This window comes from Trachemys scripta, chromosome 10, assembly GCF_013100865.1.
Source record: "Trachemys scripta elegans isolate TJP31775 chromosome 10, CAS_Tse_1.0, whole genome shotgun sequence".
Lineage (NCBI taxonomy): Eukaryota > Metazoa > Chordata > Testudines > Emydidae > Trachemys > Trachemys scripta.
In genome coordinates this window covers 5,189,347-5,209,978 of record NC_048307.1, presented here as the reverse complement: position 1 = coordinate 5,209,978, position 20,632 = coordinate 5,189,347, and the positions used below count along the sequence as shown (strand labels likewise).

The window sequence follows — 20,632 nt, the reverse complement described above, 5'->3', positions numbered from 1 at the left end:
GGGGACAGGGAGCAGGGGGTGGAGATTCTGGGTGGTGGTGGTCAGGGGATGGGGAACAGGGGGGTTGGATAGATGTGGGAGTCCCGGGGGCCTGTCAGGGGGCGGGGGTGTGGATAGGGGTCGGGGCAGTCAGGGGACAGGGAGCAAGGGGGGGTTGGATAAGGGGTGGGGTCCCAGGGGGCGGTTGGGGTAGTGGGTCCCCGGAGGGGCGGTTCTGAGGGAGGAAGTCGGGGGGCAGGAAGTGGGAGGAGTTGGATGGGGGTGCAGGCCATGCTGTTTGGGGAGGCACAGCCTTCCCTACCCGGCCCTCCATACAGTTTTGGAACCCCGATGTGGCCCTCAGGCCAAAAAGTTTGCCCACCCCTGCCATAAAAATGCTGGCAAACCAGCAGTGCCCATGTTTGCTGAGGGATCCCTATCTCCTGTTTACCCAAACAAACTGTCACTTGAGTATTTGGCAGTGATTTAAAAATATATAATTGACTGTATATTTAAATCATTTCCCCAGATGTTTAAACTTCTTTTACTAAGAGGTTATTTCTGCTCAAATTCACACTCTCTTTTTTTATTTTAACTCAATCTCAGGTAAAAGGAAGGGTGAAAGATTAGACCTGAATGAACACAGGGTAATCTAGGGTGCCAGGGACAGCAGGATTGAGGTGCTGCTAGGGACAGCTGCTGGGTGCGGTGACAGTAAATGCTTGTTTCTCTGTTGCCTTCTGCAGCTGTTTAGAACACAGCAAAATGGGGTGGGGGCTGGAGGGGGGGCAACTTGTATTTCCTTGAATGAGGACCAACATAAACGATCTCAGCGCCTGCCTACATGTCTTACATTTATTAATCACTTTCCCTTTGAGACTTCAGGACAACGCTACCAGCCACACATTGTCTGTTTTCTTCTCTTTCTTTGTACAAAAACCTTAATTTGAAAAGAATTAAGAGGCAAACAACAAAATGCAACATTTAAAAGATGATTCCACAAGGCAATAAATAAATAATTGTGCAGATCATCCAGCGGAGAGGATGAGCCAAACTTACATCGTCACAAAACCGCACTGTGCCCGTATCCCATCATAAACTCAGACAATGAAGGGAGAATTGAATCTGACATTTCAATCTATCCATTCTTAAATTGAATTTAATCTATTAGGTGCTGGGAGTCTTTCTATTGACTCGAATGGGAGTTGGATCACGCTGTTGGAGTAATGACACTTTTATGCTGCTGAATATACTTGAAACTTTGCAGCTCAGACTGTTGAAAGGTGATATTGACACAAGAGACCCTCTGAGGTTGGTTTTGGTTTTTTGATCACCTCTGCTTTCTGTACAGATCCACTTACCTAACAGATTTTGGAGTGATCTTATGCAAAGAAAATTGATGGATTCAACACCCTGCTATACGCATACCTTCCCAGTCCCAGGCTGCTCCTTGCTTGTGGAGTTCTGCAACTAGATCTCTTGCTTTTCCTCAGTAATTTCCTCAATTAGCCACTTTGTTTTACAGACATTTACATTTAATGTGGAATTTGCTGTAAAAGTTTCATAAAGACCTCACAAAGGAAATCATTAGCGTCCATCTACTTCAATTTATCTAGCAAAACCTTGCGGCTAATCCAAAGGGAAAGAGAGCAACCATAATATACCAGAAGCCTTTAACAAATAGGTTATTTTTCCTTGCCTATACAATGCCCCATTATGTACTCTTTTTTTTTTTTCTAATGAGAACAATGCAAGCAACAGTGATGGGAAACAGCAAAAACAAAAGAGGCATTTATAAGGAACTGATCTGCAGGCTGAAAAGCACTGAATAATGTTACACCTGATAACAGATACTTTCTCCAAGGACCTCAGCTAATTTAACACCACAATATTTACTTAAATAGGATACAGAATGGGATTCTAAACATACAAATTATGAGTGCTTAGGCTCAGATTGTGTTATTGAAAGAGTTTTCTTAGATACTAAGAAACACAGGCTTGAACTGAAGTGTTTTACTATTGCACAAAATACTAAATTGAAATCATGTTAATTTCGTAAAATGCAAACTACGAAAGTTTCAGTGAATGCAAGATTATCCTCGGGGTGATCAACTCAAACCCACTATGAGGTGAGTAAAGAATACAGTGGTCAGCCTTGACTTTGAAAATTATACCTTTGGTGCGTGTTACAAACTCCTGTATCCTGCAAACAATTACCCACGTGTTTAATTTTAAGGACATGAGCAGTCCCACTGATTTCACTGAGACTCCTCACGTGAGTAAAGTTAAGCACGTTTGTGATAGTTTGCATGATCAGGGGCAAGGTTTTCAAGAGTTAACTTTTTTTACATTTTTATTTTATATATTGTACTTAAACTCTCTGGTGGTTTCCAAAGAGCTTCTATGAGAAGCTTATTAAATGTACATTCAGATTTGAATCCAAAAGGCTAGAAGAGCTGCAATGGTTAGATAAATACATCTGTAGGTGGCTTTACTTGCATGTGTATATTTTTTTTAAATTATTAGAATTGATGTGGTGGCCTGAAATATTTCTTTTAGCTATATACACGAGTACAGATTTAGGTCCCTATCCTGCAAAGAGGAACATGCAATGCACTTCATACTTAGCAAACAGTTCCAGGACTTTACGATTTCAGTTGGCATGGTGTGTAAACTTAATCAGGTGCATAAATTTGTCACGGTCAGAGCTTTTCCTAAAAGAGCAGAGGTGTTCTTTTAATGCTGTTACAGGTGTTATCTTCTGTGTTTAACTGGGGTTGCGATCCTGGTGAAGGACAAATAAATGTTAAATTTAGGGTAAATTAAGGGGTAAACTAACAAATGTTTTTAATATGCATACATTTTCTCCAACAGCTCCTAATGGATCCTTTGCTATTAACACAGTCAATTCCACACATTTTATAATTAGGTAGTGCAATAAATAAATAAATCCAAGATGACATTTCTTCCAAAAATATAGGGCCCAATCCTGCCATCCTTACTCATTGACTTCAATGGAAGTTTTGCTTGGGTAAAGATTGCAGGATCAGGCCCTGTATTATCTCTGCTCTAATGAATTATCAGAAGTAATTCTTTCATATTTTCCTTTCAAAATAGCCTTTTACATATAAAGCTTCAGCATGTAGATCGGTTGATTACAAAGTTATTTTTCTTTTTGCCCTTATGAAACAAATAACCAATACAAGCAAATCTGCTCCAAGTTTGAGAACTTGAATAAAGAGGAGAGAATTTTATGAATCTCAGCAAACAAAAAGTGATAATGGAAAATAGTGACAGATTATAATGATTCTAAGAGCAGCATTATTTAAGTAAACATCTTAATCAGATCTGTTTCCTTATATGTGGAAGACATCCCCACCCCTTGCCTGTATCTCCTTAAAAGGATGCATCACATGGACTTTTTAACCCCTTCCCTAACAGAGAAAGGCCCTGATACAAACACTTACGCATATTCTTGACTTTACTGCTATGAGTAGTTCCATTGATTTAAAAGCAGCTACTCACAGTGGTAAGAATAAGCTTTGAGCTTAAGCATTTGCAGTGTGTAACTTTATTCAGGAGGCGTCTTTGACATCAGGGGAACTCCTCACGTAAATAAAATTAAGCCTGCGTGCCTTTGAAGAATTAGGACCATCATTCTGGCTCTGAAATGCAGTTGCTTGTAGAGACATAGAAGGGGGAGGAGATATTCTGATCAGGGTTCATAATCCAACAATAGGAAGCAAATGTTTCAAACTAGAAAGTTAGGTAGTCACAGGGGGGTTAGCAAGGGCTATGAGGGACAGACCCAGGTGAACTACAGGTCACTCTCAAGTTGTTTTTTTTCTAGATGATAAGAAGACCAGACTAGGAGAATCCTGCCTCATTTCTCCACACCGCAGAAGGCCCTATGGAATTCTAGGTGGGCTAGGGTGACCAGATGTCCCGATTTTATAGCGACAGTCTCGATTTTTGGGTCTTTTTCTTATATTGACTCCTATTACCCCCCCACCCCCGTCCTGATTTTTCACACTTGCTGTCTGGTCGCCCTAAGGTGGGCACATCTGGATTCTTCACCGATGAAGCCCCTGTGCTGAAGACATCTAGTCATGCGCTTAACTTTGCTACCACAAATAGTGCGGACTACTCCCAGCAGTAAAGTCCTGTATTTCCAGGAGGGGGGCTTTTTAGCTAACTTTGGCCTAGCCCGGCTAATGCTGGATCTTTATTCGTTTAAAAAAGCAAAACAAAACAAAACAAGCCGACCCTCCTCGCCGATTTTAACGAGGATTTCTGTTCAAACGCGGAGGGCCCGGTTCGAGCCTTTACTGTTTACCGGGCGTTACTATCATGGCAAAAACAGCAAGGAGCCAGGTGGCCCCTTAAAGACTAATAGATTTATTTGGGCATAAGCTTTCGTGGGTAAAAACCTCCCTGAGCTTTCGTGGGTAAAAACCTCCCTGCTTTCGTGGGTAAAAACCTCCCTGCTTCAGATGCATCTGAAGCAGGGAGGTTTTTACCCAGGAAAGCTTCTGCCCCAATAAATCTGTTCGTCTTTAAGGGGCCACCAGACCCCCTGTTGTTTTTGCAGAGACGGACTGACACGGCTCCCCCCTGACACCGGCGATCGTTGCAAAGAGCCCCCAGAGCCGAGGGCGGCCCCTGGAAAGCCCCGCTCCGCTCGCAGGAAGCCCGGGGGACACGGGCAGGGCCGGGGGCTGCGGCAATGCAGCCCGGGCACGGCGAGGGGCCGCCCCAGCGTGGGGTGCATCCCCCGGCTCCCCGGCCGGGCTCCCCGCACGCTGCAGCCGCCGCGTGGCGCGGGCAGGCGGGTTCCGCGCCCCGGGGCGGGGAGCAGGGGAGGAGGGGGGGCGGGCCGCCGGCCGGCCGGCGCATGCTCCAAGCATGGCTGCGCCCGGGGAGACGCTGAGGAAGAGGAGGGGGGTGGAGGCAGCCCCCCGCCCCCTCCCCGCGGAGGGGGAGCAGGCGCCCCCCGCCCGGCCCCCGCTGCGCCCGGGCACCTTCTGGCTGAGCAGGATCGTGCTCCTGCGTGGCATAGCGCTGCTCTACTGTGAGTCTCTGCGCCCCCCCCCCCCCCCCCCCCCNCTGCTGGCAATGCGGGGTGACCCCCCCCGCGGCAGGCAGGAGCGAGCCCTGGTCACGTGTGTCCAGCCTGCCCTGCTGCGGGGGCCCCCCCCCCTGCTCTGCCCCCCCCCCCCTGCTCTGCGGGTGCCCCCCCCCCGCCCTGGCCCAGTTGCAGGCCAGCAAACCCTTGGTGCCCCTTCCCCTTGGCTTCCCTCCGCAGTGCCCTGCCGGGCGGGGGGGATTTCCACCCGCTGCCCCCTGGGAAAGTTGGGGGTTCCAAACCCGGTGCCCAAGCACGCGGGGTTTGTGAGGGGAGCAGGGCTGTCTTCTGGGTCCGTACAGCGCCCGGCACAACGGGTTCCCTGGCTGCGGTTACCAGGCAGGGATCAGCTGGCCTGGGTCCGACCAATAGTCCCTCTACCCCAGCGCCGATGTCCGGTGTTTCAGAGGGAATGAACAGAGCAGGGCAATCGATCGAGTGGGTAGTCAGAGGCTTAGGGACACCCAGTGCATGGGATTGTATCTCCGACCATCTTGACTAATGGTCATTGATGGAGCTCTTCTCCAGGAACTCGTCTGATTCTTTTTTGACCCCAGTTATGCTTTTTGCCTTCACAACATCCCTTGGCAAGGAGTTCCACAAGTTGATGAGGTGTTGTGTGAAGTTTTAAACTGGACCACCCTCTTTTTGGGTGGTTTGTCCCCAGTCCTGAGACAAAACTTGAGGTCATTTTGAGTATGTTGCTCTCTCCTGGCGGGTGTGACTTGGCACACACCAGACCAGCAAGAGTGGGGTGCTCTTCACAATGGTGTCCCCCGTACGGTGTGACCTCGCATGCAACATGGGGCGGGGTCAGACCAGCGGTGACAGACCTAGGTTGTTCCCGGAGGTACTGAGATGTCTGGTGTTCCAGAAGTGTGAGAGTGGCCACCCTTCTCCTAGGTGCTATGCAAATACAAATAATATAATAAAAAAAAAAAAATCGGGTATTTGTGGGGAGAGGAATCCACATTGCAATTTCTTCTTGGCGACTACTCCAGCCCTGGAGTTGGGAATGGGCTTTAATCTCAGTCCATCTACATCAGGGTTTGCAAATTGCTGGATCAGTGCAGGGGAATTACACATCTTTTTATTTGGGGGTGGGGTTGCACTAGCGTTAAAAAGAATAGCTTTTGAATATGACTTTAATAAGTAGTTTTGCACAATGACTAAATGTATCCACTTTTAATAAAGTGAGATAAACAAGCTCCTGTTACAAACTTAGTATTTCCTCTCTTTATTTATGCCATAGCTAATTTTTGTAGGGCTCTAAGCCCTGCCAGCCCCTGTCTTCTATGCCTATGCAGTGTCATCATTGTATACCCTGTGGCCTGGCCAATTCTACCTCCAGGCTTTGTCTTCATTGGTCTAGGTGGAGCTGGCACAAAGGCCAGTTCAGTTAGGGTATGTCTACACTACAAGCGCTACAGCGACCCAGGTGCAGCACTGCAGCTACACAGCTCTAGTGTAGACACTTGCTACAGCGACATAAGGGCTTTTCCCGTCACTGTAGTAAATCCACCCCCTGTAGAGGCGGTAGGTAGGTCAATGGAAGAACTCTGGACCGGTGTCTACACTGGGGCGTAGGTTGGCTTAACTACATCTCTCAGGAGTATGAGTTTTTCACACCACTGGGCTACATAGCTAGGTTGACCTGTTTTAAAGGTAGATCAGGTCTTAGTCAGTGGGGGATAGAGTCCTTCCTATGCTTGCTCTGTGGTCTCCCATCCTCAGGGCAGGTCTACGCTTAAAACGTTGCAGCGGCACACCCCTTTTTTTCACACCTCTGAGTGACGTAGTTACAGTAGAACCTCAGAGTTACGAACTGACCAGTCAACCACACACCTCGTTTGGAGCCGGAAGTATGCAATCAGGCAGCAGCAGAGACCCCAAAAAACCCCAAATACGGTACTGTGTTAAACATAAACTACTACAAAAATAAATGAAGGGAAAGCAGCATTTTTCTTCTGCATAGTCAAGTTTCAAAGCTGTATGAAATCAACGTTCAGTTGTAAACCTTTGAAAGAACCATAACGTTACGAACATTTCAGAGTTACAAACAATCTCCCTTCCCGAGGTGTTTGTAACTCTGAGGTTCTGCTGTATTCCAATATAGGTCTGTAGTGTAGACCGGTCCTCACTGTGTCAAGGAAACTACTGCAGTTCTGCTGTGTTCCAAGGCTTCGAATCCCAGCCCGCCCTCAGATAAATGTTACCACGTATATCCAATAAATACCCCAACAGGGCATGTATTTCACCCTGCTCATACTTGGTATATTTTTCCCAGGGGTTGCAGTATTTTTTGCTGTACATGCTGTTTATCCTGTTCCAGGATTCTGAGACATATCTGTGGCTTTTCCCCTTTTAGAAATACTCCAGCTAAATTAATGAGAGGTGGAGATCTCTCTTTTGTGAGTCAGGGTGGTGTGAACATTTACCTTTGTGAATGTCATTATTTTTTCTTGACTTGCATTGATGGTTGCAGATACCAGTAAACATTGGGTGTTTTTTTCTTTTTGTTTTTTTTGTGGTGAAAATTCTGTCCTTTGGACAAATAATGTGTCAGTCCACCTCAGAAGTGGGGTTTTGCGTTGCAAAATGACATCCTTCCGCCTGCTAAAACTTGCACAAGTTCTTATGGACATGGGTTAATCACAAAGAGCAGTGTTATTCTGCTAAAAAATGTAGATGAGGGGAGGAGAAATGAAAACAGGACCCCAGTTCTGCAAACAGGCACATGCATAACTTTACTTGGGGGGAGCAGTCCTGTTACCTTTAACTTGTTTACTCATGTTATGTGAGTAAAGTGAAGCACATGTGTAAGTGCTGCGGGATTGGGGCCTTCGAGTAGAACTGTATTGCAGCCTGACCTACGCAGTTGTGACTGTTGCCTTTATAAGGGAGGCTCTGGTTCTTGTATCAGAAGATTGATTTTTATGGCAAAATCTCAGTGCAAGGTTGACTTCCATTTTTATTTGGTTGTGTGGGTGGCATATGGAAATCTTTATCTGGATTTTAGCAAAGCTTTTTATTGTTTGGGGGAAATCTCTCTCTCAAAATACGTTTGAGATGTTTTACATAAGGTTTAGCATGTACATTTTTTTGTATGATTGTTCTTGTGGGGTAGCATTCCACACAGTCTGGTTGATTTCAGGTTCCATTCCTTTGCTCCTCTCTTATTAAATTCTTTTAATAACAACCTTCTATCCTAACTTCCGCTGCATACCGCTTGTCCCTCCCCGTCCCCTGCAGAACTCCTTCAAAAGCAGCACATTTTGTTGCTCACCAAGGATTATAAAATAATGAGAGCATCCCGCTTACCCCAAGGACTGTATCCCCTGCTACGCAATAAACATAACGAGTCTCACCATTCTCAGCTAGGTTGGAGATAGAAACGCAGGGAAAGAGCAGCTTTGAGCACTTCGTCATCGGGAGATGGAAGTTGTGACTCTTCGTCTCAGGGACCTGCCCGGCATTCAGATTTGACCAGGTGATTGGACGTCCTCGAGAGCCAACACTGTGCGAAGTCCTCTTGACGATAGGCCTGCGGTGTCAGCAAAATTCCAAGGAGAGCCAGTTCACATCATGAGGCCTATACACATCTGTTGTGGTTGGATGCATCTGGTAATCTTTCCCCCGCCCCAAAGATGTTGTGAACTAGGGAAATTCTTCTTATCACCGAGACATGTAGAATTTGCTTCCGCACCTGGACAATAAGAGCCAGCGGTTCCCAAGGACACCAGTGTCACTAAGAGCAGCAGTGCTAGAAGTTACCATTTCTTTTACTTAATAATGAAAATGGTGAATGGAGTAACCAGTTAGAGCACGGCGTGGACTCTTTCTGTTCTGGCCTCAGCAAATAGCATTGACAGCAATGTTCAGTGACCGTAAGGGCTGTGCAAAATATTCGCAGCGAAACCCACATGCATAACACACTTTGTTACAAATTCTAAATTTGTCCCTGATCTGTCCACAAGATCAGTAAGATCTGCAGACCAGCAGCCTGCTTAGTGTGGGTCTTTTGTGGTTTTTTTTCATCAAAACCATGCAGAAGTTGCAGTTCGGTGTGATTTTTTTTTTTTTGGACACATGCTTTATTTCCGGTTTCTCTTGAATTGGCACTAAAAGCCAGGGGTCTGAATCTCCACCAGTTAAAATGAGAGAAATGTTGATCTGTACCCTGTGGAAGTTCAGAGTGCTGAGTTTCTCACAGCTCAATTTGCTGTTTCGTATGCAAAGCTGATTAGCGGTCTCTGATTATGAAGGCTGTTGCTTTCTAGACATTAATATGGAGCTTTAAATACACCATGTTCCGCAGTAAATTTTGTTTTATTGTTTATATGAAGGTTGGCCTGGGGACTCCAACCGAAACCTGGGCTTCATTATGCTAGGCAGTGGACAGACCTCGTGAAATCAGCCCTCGCACCCAGCAGCGGCTCCAGGCACCAGCGCTCCAAGCACATGCCTGGGGCGGCAAGCCGCAGGGGGCGCCCTGCCGGTCCCTGCGAGGGCGGCAGTCAGGCAGCCTTCGGCGGCTTGCCTGCAGGAGGCCCGCCGGTCCCGCGTATTTGGTGGCAATTCAGCGGCGGGTACGCCGAAGCCGCGGGACTGGTGGCCCTCCCTAGGGTGACCAGACGGTCCCGATAAAATCGGGACGGTCCCGATTTTGAGCGGTTTGTCCCGCGTCCTAACCGATCTCAATTTTTGTCCCGATATTTTGTGCCGCTGGGATCACCCCCTCCCCCCCGCCGCATCCTGATATTTTCTTCATCTCATCTGGTCACCCTAGACCTCCCGCAGGCATGCTGCCGAATCCGCGGGACCGGGGACCTCGCAGGCATGCCGCCGAGGCAGCCTGCCTGCCGTGCTTGGGGCGGCAAAAAAGCTAGAGCCGCCCCTGCTCGCACCAGTCGAAGGCCCAGATCATGTGTTGGGCAGTACATGGGCAAGCTGCTTTCCTTGCTCAAAGCCCCATTCAGTTTGCATGGGCGTAGCAAGCTGCCCATGTGCTACCCCAGCGGTTCTCAACACAGTGCAGGATCAGAACCTTAATAGACAAGACAGACAAAGGGTGAGAGGGGACACAGACAGAGAAGGGAAGTTTCATTCTCGGGTTTTGGTGTTGTGCTTTTAAGCGGACGCTCTCAGTTTAAAAACCATGCTTCTAAAACCCAAATGCCCCCACACCTTACATTACTAATATTACCAGGGTTTGTAATAGAATTTTAAAAAAAATCGTTTACTTGTTGCTTTTGGCGTAGCCTGGCTCCGGTTTAATTCTTGGTCTCTCTCGTTTTGGTCCTTACACGCTACTGCCATGCTGAAGTTGAAGTTCATCTGGTTAAAAGGAAACTCCTGTTTGATTAGAATTAAAGAATCATAGTGGAAACTTTCCCCCTTTCTCCCCCCCCCCCCACTTGTCTTAAGTTTTGTAAAAACTTAATGTTACCAAAACCTGAATTTTTGGGCTAAGTTTGGCATGGGCTAAATTTTGAGTCCAAGTGTCATTGGAAGCGTGTTTGTGGCTAATACCGCTGCACTTTATGCTGCTTATTGAATTTTGCAATGCGGGGCTGAAATTAATCAGTGTGACTTCAAAATAAAGAGATTGTGAGCCACAAAATCCCGAGGCCACGTTAGAACTCTGCTAGCTTTTCTGTCAAGGGAAGAGGGAGCGAAGTATCTTTGTAAGGGTGGGACACTTTCGAGTGAGACCGGGCTGCCTTTTGATCTCAGTTGGGATTCTGGGTTAACAACAGCGGGAAACAATTTTAAGTCTCTGGGTCAAGCAGATATTTAGACCTCGTTTCTGAAGATGGAACAGCTTACTTGGACAGATTTTTCTCTCTCCCCACCCCCTTCTGCCTACACTCAGTAAACTGTGGCAATTGTTTCAGACTTATTGAGGAAATGGTTGATGCCATTATGACAGACTGACATTCCTGAGTGGTGGGATGTTTTCCCCTTCTTCCATTTCACCCCTCCGATAATGGTTAGCCATGCCGTTTTCATTTACGCCGGGCTTGAAGAATGCATCTCGTGGGGGCTTGTATTAAAATGTGGCGGAAAATTGGTCATTCTCTGACAGTTATCAGCTCCTGCATTCCAGCGCGGCTGTAGCAAGCTAGAGGGGAGGCCTGGGGGTTGGGCAGGTGTGTGTGTGTGTGTGTGTGTGTGTGTGTGAGTGTGAGAGAGCTTCCCCTGTTATGAAAGAGAACCATGGAACAAACACAGTTCTCAATGGCAGTGAAGTGAGGGGAAGGATCATGAACAGGGTTTCTCCTTGGAAGGGATCTCCGCTTTTTTTATGTGGAAAGGGCGTTTTAGTCTCATCCTTTGCCCCAGGGTCTAGGGTCTGTGCTTGTGGAGTGAAGGCAGGGAATGTGCAATAATCTGCTCCCTTTTCCAGGTAACTGACAGGGCGTCTATGTAAAATATCACACAGCACAAGGGTGTTGTAGATAACCTTCCCGCTCTTTTAAAGGGAGTTTCCAGGCCTGGTCACAAGCTGGGAAGTCCCTGGCAATGGGACCGGCGCTTTGGAGCGGTGCTGTTAGGGAGGCAGGTTGGTGAAAGGAAGGAGCAAAGGACCAGATTGCTGGAGAAGGAGGCACTGAGTCCCGGCAGCATGGATGGCCTGTTGCCTTCCATAGATCAAATGAGGTCTGATGAGGTTCAACAAGGACAAGTGCAGAGTTCTGCACTTAGGACGGAAGACTCCCAGGCACCGTTACAGGCTGAGGACTGACTGGCTAAGGGGCAGTTCTGCAGAAAAGGACCTGGGGATTACAGTGCACAAGAAGCTGGATATGAGTCAGCAGTGTGCCCTTGTTGCCAAGAAGGCCAACGGCATATTGGGCTGTATTAGTAGGAGCATTGCCAGCAGATCAAGGGAAGTGATTATTCCCCTCTATTCTGTACTGGTGAGGCCACATCTGGAGTATTGTGTCCAGTGTTGGTCCCCCCACTACAGAAGGGATGTGGACAATTTGGAGAGTCCAGCGGAGGACAACAAAAATGATTATGGGGCTGGGGCACATGACTTATGAGGAGAGGCTGAGGGAACTGGGGTTATTTAGTCGGCAGAAGAGAAGAGTGAGGGGGGATTTGATAGCAGCCTTCAACTTCCTGAAGGGGGGTTCCAAAGAGGATGGAGCTCGGCTGTTCTTAGTGGTGGCAGATGACAGAACAAGGAGCAGTGGTCTCAAGTTGCAGTGGGGAAGGTCTAGATTGGATATTAGGAAACACTATTTCAGTAGCAGGGTGGTGAAGCACTGGAATGCGTTAGCTAAGGAGGTGGTGGAATCTCCTTCCTTAGAGGTTATTAAGGCCTGGCTTGACAAAGCCCTGGCTGGGATGATTTAGTTGTTGGTCTTGCTTTGAGCAGGGGATTGGACTAGAGGACCTCCTGAGGTCTCTTCCAACCCTAATCTTCTATGATTCTATAAGGTTAGGCATTTGACTGATCCAAAAATACATGGTCAATTGACTGATCAAACATTTTGAAATAACGTCAAAAATGGTCAAATATGTGAAGCACTAATTGATCAGAACAATGACACCCCCCCCCCCCCAAAAGTAAGACTTTATGGTCTCTAATAGGTTTAGCTTTAGATAGAAACTTATGCCTAATTACAAAAAAAACCAACCCAAGTTATGTAACTGAGTGATTATTTTGGCTCAGAAGAATGTGACAAGCAGTTAACAAGGTAGGCCATTGCCTATGTCAGGGCATGCTTACTGGAATATTTGAACACGGTCAAACAATAAGTGGTCAAATAATGTCAGTTGACCAACTGGGTAATCCTAAATCCTAAATTGGTGGCCAAAACTCTTACTGCCCCCATTACTGGGCGGGAATGCGGAAGGGAATGGGAAAGATGTAGAGAAACTACCCTGTACTGAGCCCATACCAGTGGGATTTTCCTAATTGAATGCTAAGGATATTGGAAGATATAGGCACGTAGGGCTGGTTCAGTGCATCCCATGAATTCATGAGGGTAACTACCACTCTATATTCGCAAAGTAGACAGTATTTAGTGCTTTTAATTAGCTGGGTAATTCTTGCAACAGCTCTCTGTAGGTTAGATATTGAGGGCCTGTTTCTCCACTCCATCGTTTTACCTTTTCCAAGTGAGAGTAAAAAACTGCCCATTCAGAATGAATTGTGCGGGGCAGAAGGGAATCTGATCTGAGAGGGGGAATTTAAGTGCCTTGTCCAAGCAAATCGAAACAGCAAATCTGTGGCAGACTCAAGATTACGACTCCAGAGTTTGTGGCTTCTAGTTCCATGCTCAGTCTAGTAGAGACCACACTGTGTCTCCGTTAATTGTCTTTTTATACAGTCCTATAGCATCTGGATGCTATAATAGTAATTAAAACAAGCAGAAGAGTTGTCTCAGACTTATGCTCATTTACATGATACTTAAATAAAAGCGCGTATAGCATCTTTCATGGAAACTAGATCCCCAAATGATTTATTGAGATGCAGGACAGGTACAAAGTTAAATATAAGAAATAATAGCAGGAGGCAAAGGCAATGCGGAGTAAGTTCGATAACAGATTAGAGTAGGTTTTCCATTCTGATCTTTATGTTCTTGTGTGTTCCTATATCCTTGCAAACTATTACATTGATGCCCGTTTTTAAAACTAAAGAAACCCTCATGAGGAGATTGTTGGAAGTGCAGTTGCAGCGGCTATTACTAATTAAGGAAATAGATCAACATCTGGGGTTTAAATGTTTGTTTTTTGATTGCTGGTTTTGAATGAAGTGTATGGGTCCTCAGATCAAGTGTACCGTAGTGGCTCCCTTCTTCTCTCTTCCCCCCCCCAATTATTTCTGATGTGTGGATGCCCAGATAGGTGCATATGGAGATATACCTATACCTATCTCATAGAGCTGGAAGGGACCCTGAAAGGTTATTGAGTCCAGCCCCCTACCTTCACTAGCGGGACCAAGTACTGATTTTTGCCCCAGATCCCTAAGTGGCCCCCTCAAGGATTGAACTCACAACCCTGGGTTTAGCAGGCCAATGCTCAAACCACTGAGCTATCCTCCCCTCCCCCCCTGCATATAAACACCCATTTTGGGCATTTTGGAATTTTAAGATACTGTTTAGAAACCCCCTTCTGTAATGTGACCCATACTCTGTAAAGTACTTTGACATGAAAGGCATCATATAAATCTAATTCTCCTTCTCCATAAATATTAAATACTGCTAATTTTTTCCCGATTAGTAGGAACCTACTCAAAAATGCTTGAAGGTTTATAACTTTATTCTTCCTAAACCTTAAATCTCAAAGCTAACACCTTCTCAAGGGAGTGTTAGTTACAAAAGGACTTGTCTGCCTGAAGATTCCCCCCCTCCACCCCATGATCCTATTACTTCAAATGGCTTGCAGTAGTTTTCAGACCATCTCATCTGGATTACAGTATATCCTTTGCATTTTTTCCAGTGTCAGTTTTTAATTGACACATTTAGACTTTAGTTAACAACTCTATAAAACAAAGACCCTACATTAGCGCTGTATCCCTTCAGCGAGTCAGATGCCACCAGTTAAACTGTGGAAAGAGGAGCTCTGTAAGGAAGACAGAAGCATATTTGGCACTAAACACTGCACTTTCACTTCAGTAAAATAGCTTTATTAATAACAGGCATTGGTAGCTCCAGGGGAATGATAACAAGATTGGAGTGAGAGAGAATTTGTCTCTCTGAGGTCAGCAGTTCAGCTAGATTTGGTTTGGACTAGAAAGGTATTTCAGAGATGTCCTTAAACTGGACGTTAACCTGTTATTTGATTCACTTTAAAATAAATAACTGTACTTTGTTCAGAGACTTGTGGGCTATGAACAGTGGCATATTTTCTTATTTGCCTTCATGTTATTTTGAACAAAGTAGTGAGAGAATAATTAAAAAAAAAATAGTCATTAGCTGTGCGATTAATGGCACATCTAATAAAATGAAGAACTTTAAGAACCAGATGTACTTTTTGCGGTGTTTATCTTATGTATCTCAACTTTGATGAAACTGTGTGGGTTAGTTTCACTTTCTGGCTCTCCTCACTGCTAGCACAGGGCTGTGGTGTTTGGGTTTCCAATCCTGCAGTGGAGTGTGTCAATTAAAAAGAAGATGTTTCATTTGTTTCTTTAATAATATATAAAAACCGCGACCACTTTTTTCTTTTTTTCCCTGTAATAAAACCTAGATTTCAGGCCTAAACTAAGTTGCCAGCATGCACTCAACACATTATCTTTTTTAGAATGCTTTGTCAGGTCAAAGGTGAAGTTGATATATGCAGCATATTTTTTGTGTATGTAAAATGTAGTTTGCTTTTCGTGCAAAAATCTGTGCTCTTGGTTCATTTCTTCTTGTGGTTTGGTCTTTTAAGTAGAAGTTAAGACTTTTTTTTTTAATGGGGCGGGGGTGTGGGAGTGCAAGGGGGGAAACGTGACCGGAAAGTTTTGGATTTCACATCTTTAAATCTTTACAGAGCATGAAGAATGGGATTCTCTCTTTCTTTTACCATGACAGGCTGTGGCTGGATTGGGAAGTGGAACCGAGGTGACAGGGCAAAATGTAGAAGACCAAATAATTCCAGCTTGGTGATTCTCTGGACTGCGTGTCCCAGTTGTTTATTGGTAGCATGTGGGATCAAATAGGGAACGTATCCTGTCTTGGAGTTTTCTTGTTAATGGAAAAGTACAGGAATGCACCTTCTGAGGTGAGAATAAATAGTGAGGGTTGATTAACAGTTAATGACAGTTTACATGCCTTACTTCCATAGAGATCAGCTTGCGTCAGGTACGGGAGGCTGATCCCACCTGAGCTGTCAAGGGCTCTGACTACCGCTTGTGTGGGAGGAAGCATGGGGCTCTCTTTAATTAATTGTCAAGCTGTAACGGAGCTTCAGTAACAGCAACATGCTTCAAAGGGGAAATGTCACAAACTGGACAGGTAAATGGACGCAGTTCAAGACACTCAAGTACAGGGAGCAGCAAGAGATGATAAAAGCGTCTGGGGGAAAGTGGCCTGAACAGTTAGAGGGAAACTGACTCTTCCCGGCAGACTAAGTGACGGGCGTTGGAGTCTTTCGGAGATGACATGGGTTTTTTGGGAGTTGATTTAAAGCACTCTTGAGGGTGCTGAGAAGCCACAGATGATAACATAGGTTCCGAGATGCCTGCAGCCTGAAAGCTAAATTCCGGTTACTGTCAGCTGGGTGAGGGAAGGAGAACTGCGGGAAAACTTTTTTGAATGTGAGAAAGAAGGTTAAGTGTCTTGTAAATTCTCAGAAAATTGCTCAGCTCTTTGAGGTTTGTGTGTGTGTCTCTAGTCCGTAAGCGGATACCAGAAAGTATGAAGCAACATGGTCCAGGGGGTTTGAACATTGGACTGAGTGTAGTGACATTGGGGGTCTATTCCTGGCCTACTGTGTGGCCTTCAGCATGTCCGTTCTGAGGGACTGTCTACACGGGGCAGTAATGTGAACTACAGGGGTGTGATTTCTACAGCGTGCTAGAGTGTTGCACTTTAATCGGTCCGTGTAGACCTGGCTGGTGTCCACTAAAAGTCCCTGAGTGCTTTGTAACATGGTGGTGTGAACTACTACAGCATTACATTAAAGGGAACTTTTAGTGCGCACAAGCCGGGTCTACCTGGGCCAATTAACGTGCAACACTTCAGTGTGCTGTAGAAGTTACACCCCTGTAGTCCACATTACTGCCCCGTATAGACAAGTCCTGAGCCTCTGTTTCTCCTCTCCCCTTTGTCTTGTCTATGCAGATTGTAAACTCTTCAGAGCATTGGTGTATTTGTTTGTACAGTGCCTAGCACAATGAGCAGTCTAGGAGCTCCTGTAATATGAGTAACAATGTCCACAATGGAGTTTTTCATTTGGGTATAACAAAAAGAACCCCCCTGCAATCAGAGAAATGAACAGAGTTGGGGTTCATTCTGGGTTAAAATCCCAGCTCTGCTACTGACTTGCTGAGCAGTCTTGGACAAGTCACTTAGCCTCTCTCTTTGATGCTCTCCTCACACAAACCTCCTCACGCAAACCTCACACGTCCCCCACCTCCAGTGATTAAAAATGATTAAAACGAGGATTGTACATAACTACCTCACAGGGCTGTTCTGAAGTTTAGTTAATATTCTTACAGCACTTTGAATGTGAAAGTGCTACATGGGTATTATTGTTTATAATGAAAGCAGTCAACTTTCTAACTGACAGTAACCCGAGTAAGGCTTTTAGTGATATTTTCTCTATTTGAGCTACAAACATTTTTTGAGAATGTAAAAGGTTTTTTTAAAAGCATGGGTGTTTAAATGTACACACTGATAATAAACACTTCTGTTAATGGATTTGTACAAGAGTTTGGAATGAAATGCTAGATTTAATAATCTGTTCAACGCAGGGAGCAATACACAACGTATATGGAGAATTTTCCCTTGTATTTTTGCACAGATTCGCCGTGCTATTTGGTGGCATAGCAACCTGCAGATTACAAAACTAAGGATTTGATTGTTAGAAGGAATAATTCATCCACATCTACAAGTAAACTGGAGCAAACTCCAAATAGAGTAGTGACCTGGGGCCTGATTTCCGTTAAAGTCATTGGAAGTCTAAGTGCCAACATGTTCCAACCTGGACATTAAGCTGCCCATCATCAGCTCTATCATTAGAATTCTGTATCATGTTACACACTGGGGCATGTGTTATGGATGTGAAACTGCCAAGGCCGTATTAGTTCCATTCTTCTCTCGTGTTTAAACTGCTCTTGAAGTCAAAATAAATGCTTGGAATTGAGATGAGCTGTCAGCTACTGCATTGCGTGAAGTTTGCAAATGCAGTTGTCAAGTTTGACACCCTGTTCTCCGCAGCACATAAGGACTTGTCCGTGTGGGCTCCTGGTAAAGGGCAAAATGCTCTTCCCCGCAGAAAGCCTGGCTTAATGGGCTTTGTCAAAGCATGCTCAGCGGAGGATGGGTGTTTCCTAGTTAGAATGCATGGTCACCCTGCAGCTGTCTCTGTGACAGCTGCACTGCCCCCAAGTGTGGGGGATAGAGATCTTGTGCCTAGGGCACCGGACTGGCAAGTAGGGGATGGGGAGTCTGTCTCCTGTTCTAGCACTGTGAGACTTTGGGCAAGTTTCTGCCTCTGGAGAACGGAGATGATGATGCTTTACGTGAGCATTGTGAAGCTTTACTCCTGAATGTTTGTTAAGTGCTTTGAGAGGCTCAGATAAAAGGCACCAGAGAGGGGCAAAGTATCCTTGTTATGCATGGGCAGTTCGGTTACTGGCCTGCCCAAAGTTTTGTGCCTTTGTTTACCTCTAGGTTCCAGCCTTTTGCTGTCATGGCTGATAGAGCTGGAGAGCACAGCAAAGTAGTGCAGTCAGTCCTGGATGGGACGTGGGGGACGTGTTGCAGTTGAGGAAGGTGGAAGGTCTAATACTCACACTTCCAGCTGAATGAAGATCAATGTTCTAGTGAACTTCGGTGTCTTATACCTATATACATATATATACATAATCCTCAGACAGCCAGAGGATTATATAGTGGCAGTGTAGTAATATGTACCTGTAGTATATTGATTGCCTTCTAGTGGTAATTCTAATTATACTACTACTTAGTGTAGGAACTGAGTGTTGGAAGAACCCAGAAATTTTAACAGGAAGGTGAGCGTAGTTGTGTCTTGTGGGAAGAATAAAGTCTGGTGGATTGTAAGCAGCAAACTGCAAGGTCTGTGTCTTTCCATATATATCTCTACATAAATGTGTGCATGTATAGTATTGGATGCCTGTGAATAATAGGCTATAATAGTGGTGACATTGGTCTTCATAGTTTGGAGGTATAATGGAGTGACATTTGGGAGGAAACAAGGACTTATCTGGATGAGTTTTTAACCAAATTAGAAAATTTGCTAATGTGAATTGGTTACAAAATTGTTACATTAAAAGTTCCAGAAATATAAATTCTTGTAAAAAAGAAAAATTCTTTATTTTGTAAGAAGGCTTTTTTTTTTTTTTTTTTTTTTGGCCCAAACTGTACAATTCTTAGATGTGAAGTTCATGCCAACTTATAATAGATATTTGCTGCTTTTAAACTTAAATACCCTGTACAATATTCAGCATATATAGTGTATACTTTTCTTCAATTGCCGTAGTGTATATTTTTCCTAATTTACCCTTTCCTTGTTTATCTTGCTTACAGTGCAGAGGTCTCATTTAGATTTTTTTCTAAACTGATTAGCAGTTATGGGTTGGGGCAACAATTTGTGCCGCATTTAGAGATAAATTTGATTAGCACTTTTTGAAAACTGAGTGCAGCAAATTGCAATGCTAATCCAGGTAAATCAAGCCATGTAGGGTTTTTTTAAAGGCAGAAAATTTATTTTAACCAAAGCAGAGATATTAAGTTGTCTGATGTTGGGGAGCATTATAATTCTGCTGGTTTCGTGTACTGAATCTTTTAGTTTTACAGTTCTGAGAAGAGCTTTGGTTTAAAAGAAAAAAACCAACCAGCATAAGGAATACTTTAAAATATATATTTTTTTACATTTTAAGTCACTTAGCTTATTGTCATGAGAAGACAACTCTTAAGCTTTATGGTCAGTGTGTCCTTTTCTATCTCTAATCTAATGAAATGCCCTGCTTGGCTTTATTGGTTTTTGTGTAAAATAGATCAGTGTGTTTTTTTGTTTTTTTTTTTAAAGAAAAAATCTGCTGCTTTCCTAATTCAAAACCCATTGAAGTCAATGGGAATCCTTCTGTTAACTTCTGGTAGGCCCTTAGTGCTCGTTCAGGAGATAGCAAGAAGATAAATTTGGGTGTAATGCCAGAGTAATGGTTTTAAAGGGATTATTAACCAAACACCACTGGAGATCCTTGTGTGTGTGTTGGAGGGGAGATGGTGCAGTATTTTGATCATTATTAAGCTGAAGCGTGTTTCTTTCCTTCTCAAAATGAGTAGGGAAGTTAGGTCAGGTTTAAAATATAAACTGAGGACCAGATTCAGACCCGGAGTGGTTTGAGTGCGGACAGTGGTGCGTGTCAAGAAGCTGCTCCCGCAAGTCCTTCAGCACCTCTCAGGAGGCTCTAAGAACCTTGCAGGTCTGGGCCCTGTGACTCTATATATGATTGGCTGCAGCACCCCACAACTGGATTATTCCTGCCATGGGATCTGTACGAGGTGTGAGATGGGTCACACACTGACCCCAACCTTCCTCCTGGTACGCCCTTTCCCAGGGATGAGATCTTTGAGAAGTGACTTGGAAGCTAAGGGGTAAGATTTCAGTGATAACCCCTGGTGCTCTTCACCCACCCAGCTCACGGAGGTTCACAAATGTAGCAAGCATCGCCGTCTCCATTTTACATGAGGCAGCGGCGGGGCGCTTAACTGGCTCACAGAGAGAGCGAGTTACAGAGCTGGGACTAGAGCCCAGACCACCAGAGTCTCAGCCTGTTGCCCTATCCCAGGGGTTCTTGGGAAAAAATTCCCTAATGGCGGACAGAGCTGGCAATAGGGA

At 45.0% G+C, this 20,632-nt stretch overlaps 1 protein-coding gene across 1 annotated transcript in view; it reads left to right on the top strand.

Moving 5' to 3' along the window:
* The first annotated feature begins 4,863 nt into the window (after positions 1–4,863).
* Positions 4,864–20,632, top strand: part of LMF1 (lipase maturation factor 1) — a 308,607-nt gene continuing 292,838 nt past the window's right edge. The window contains exon 1 of the mRNA XM_034783537.1: positions 4,864–5,050. Within this exon, the coding sequence (XP_034639428.1) occupies positions 4,885–5,050 (166 nt within the window). The 5' untranslated portion in view covers positions 4,864–4,884. The remainder of the gene's footprint in view (positions 5,051–20,632) is intronic.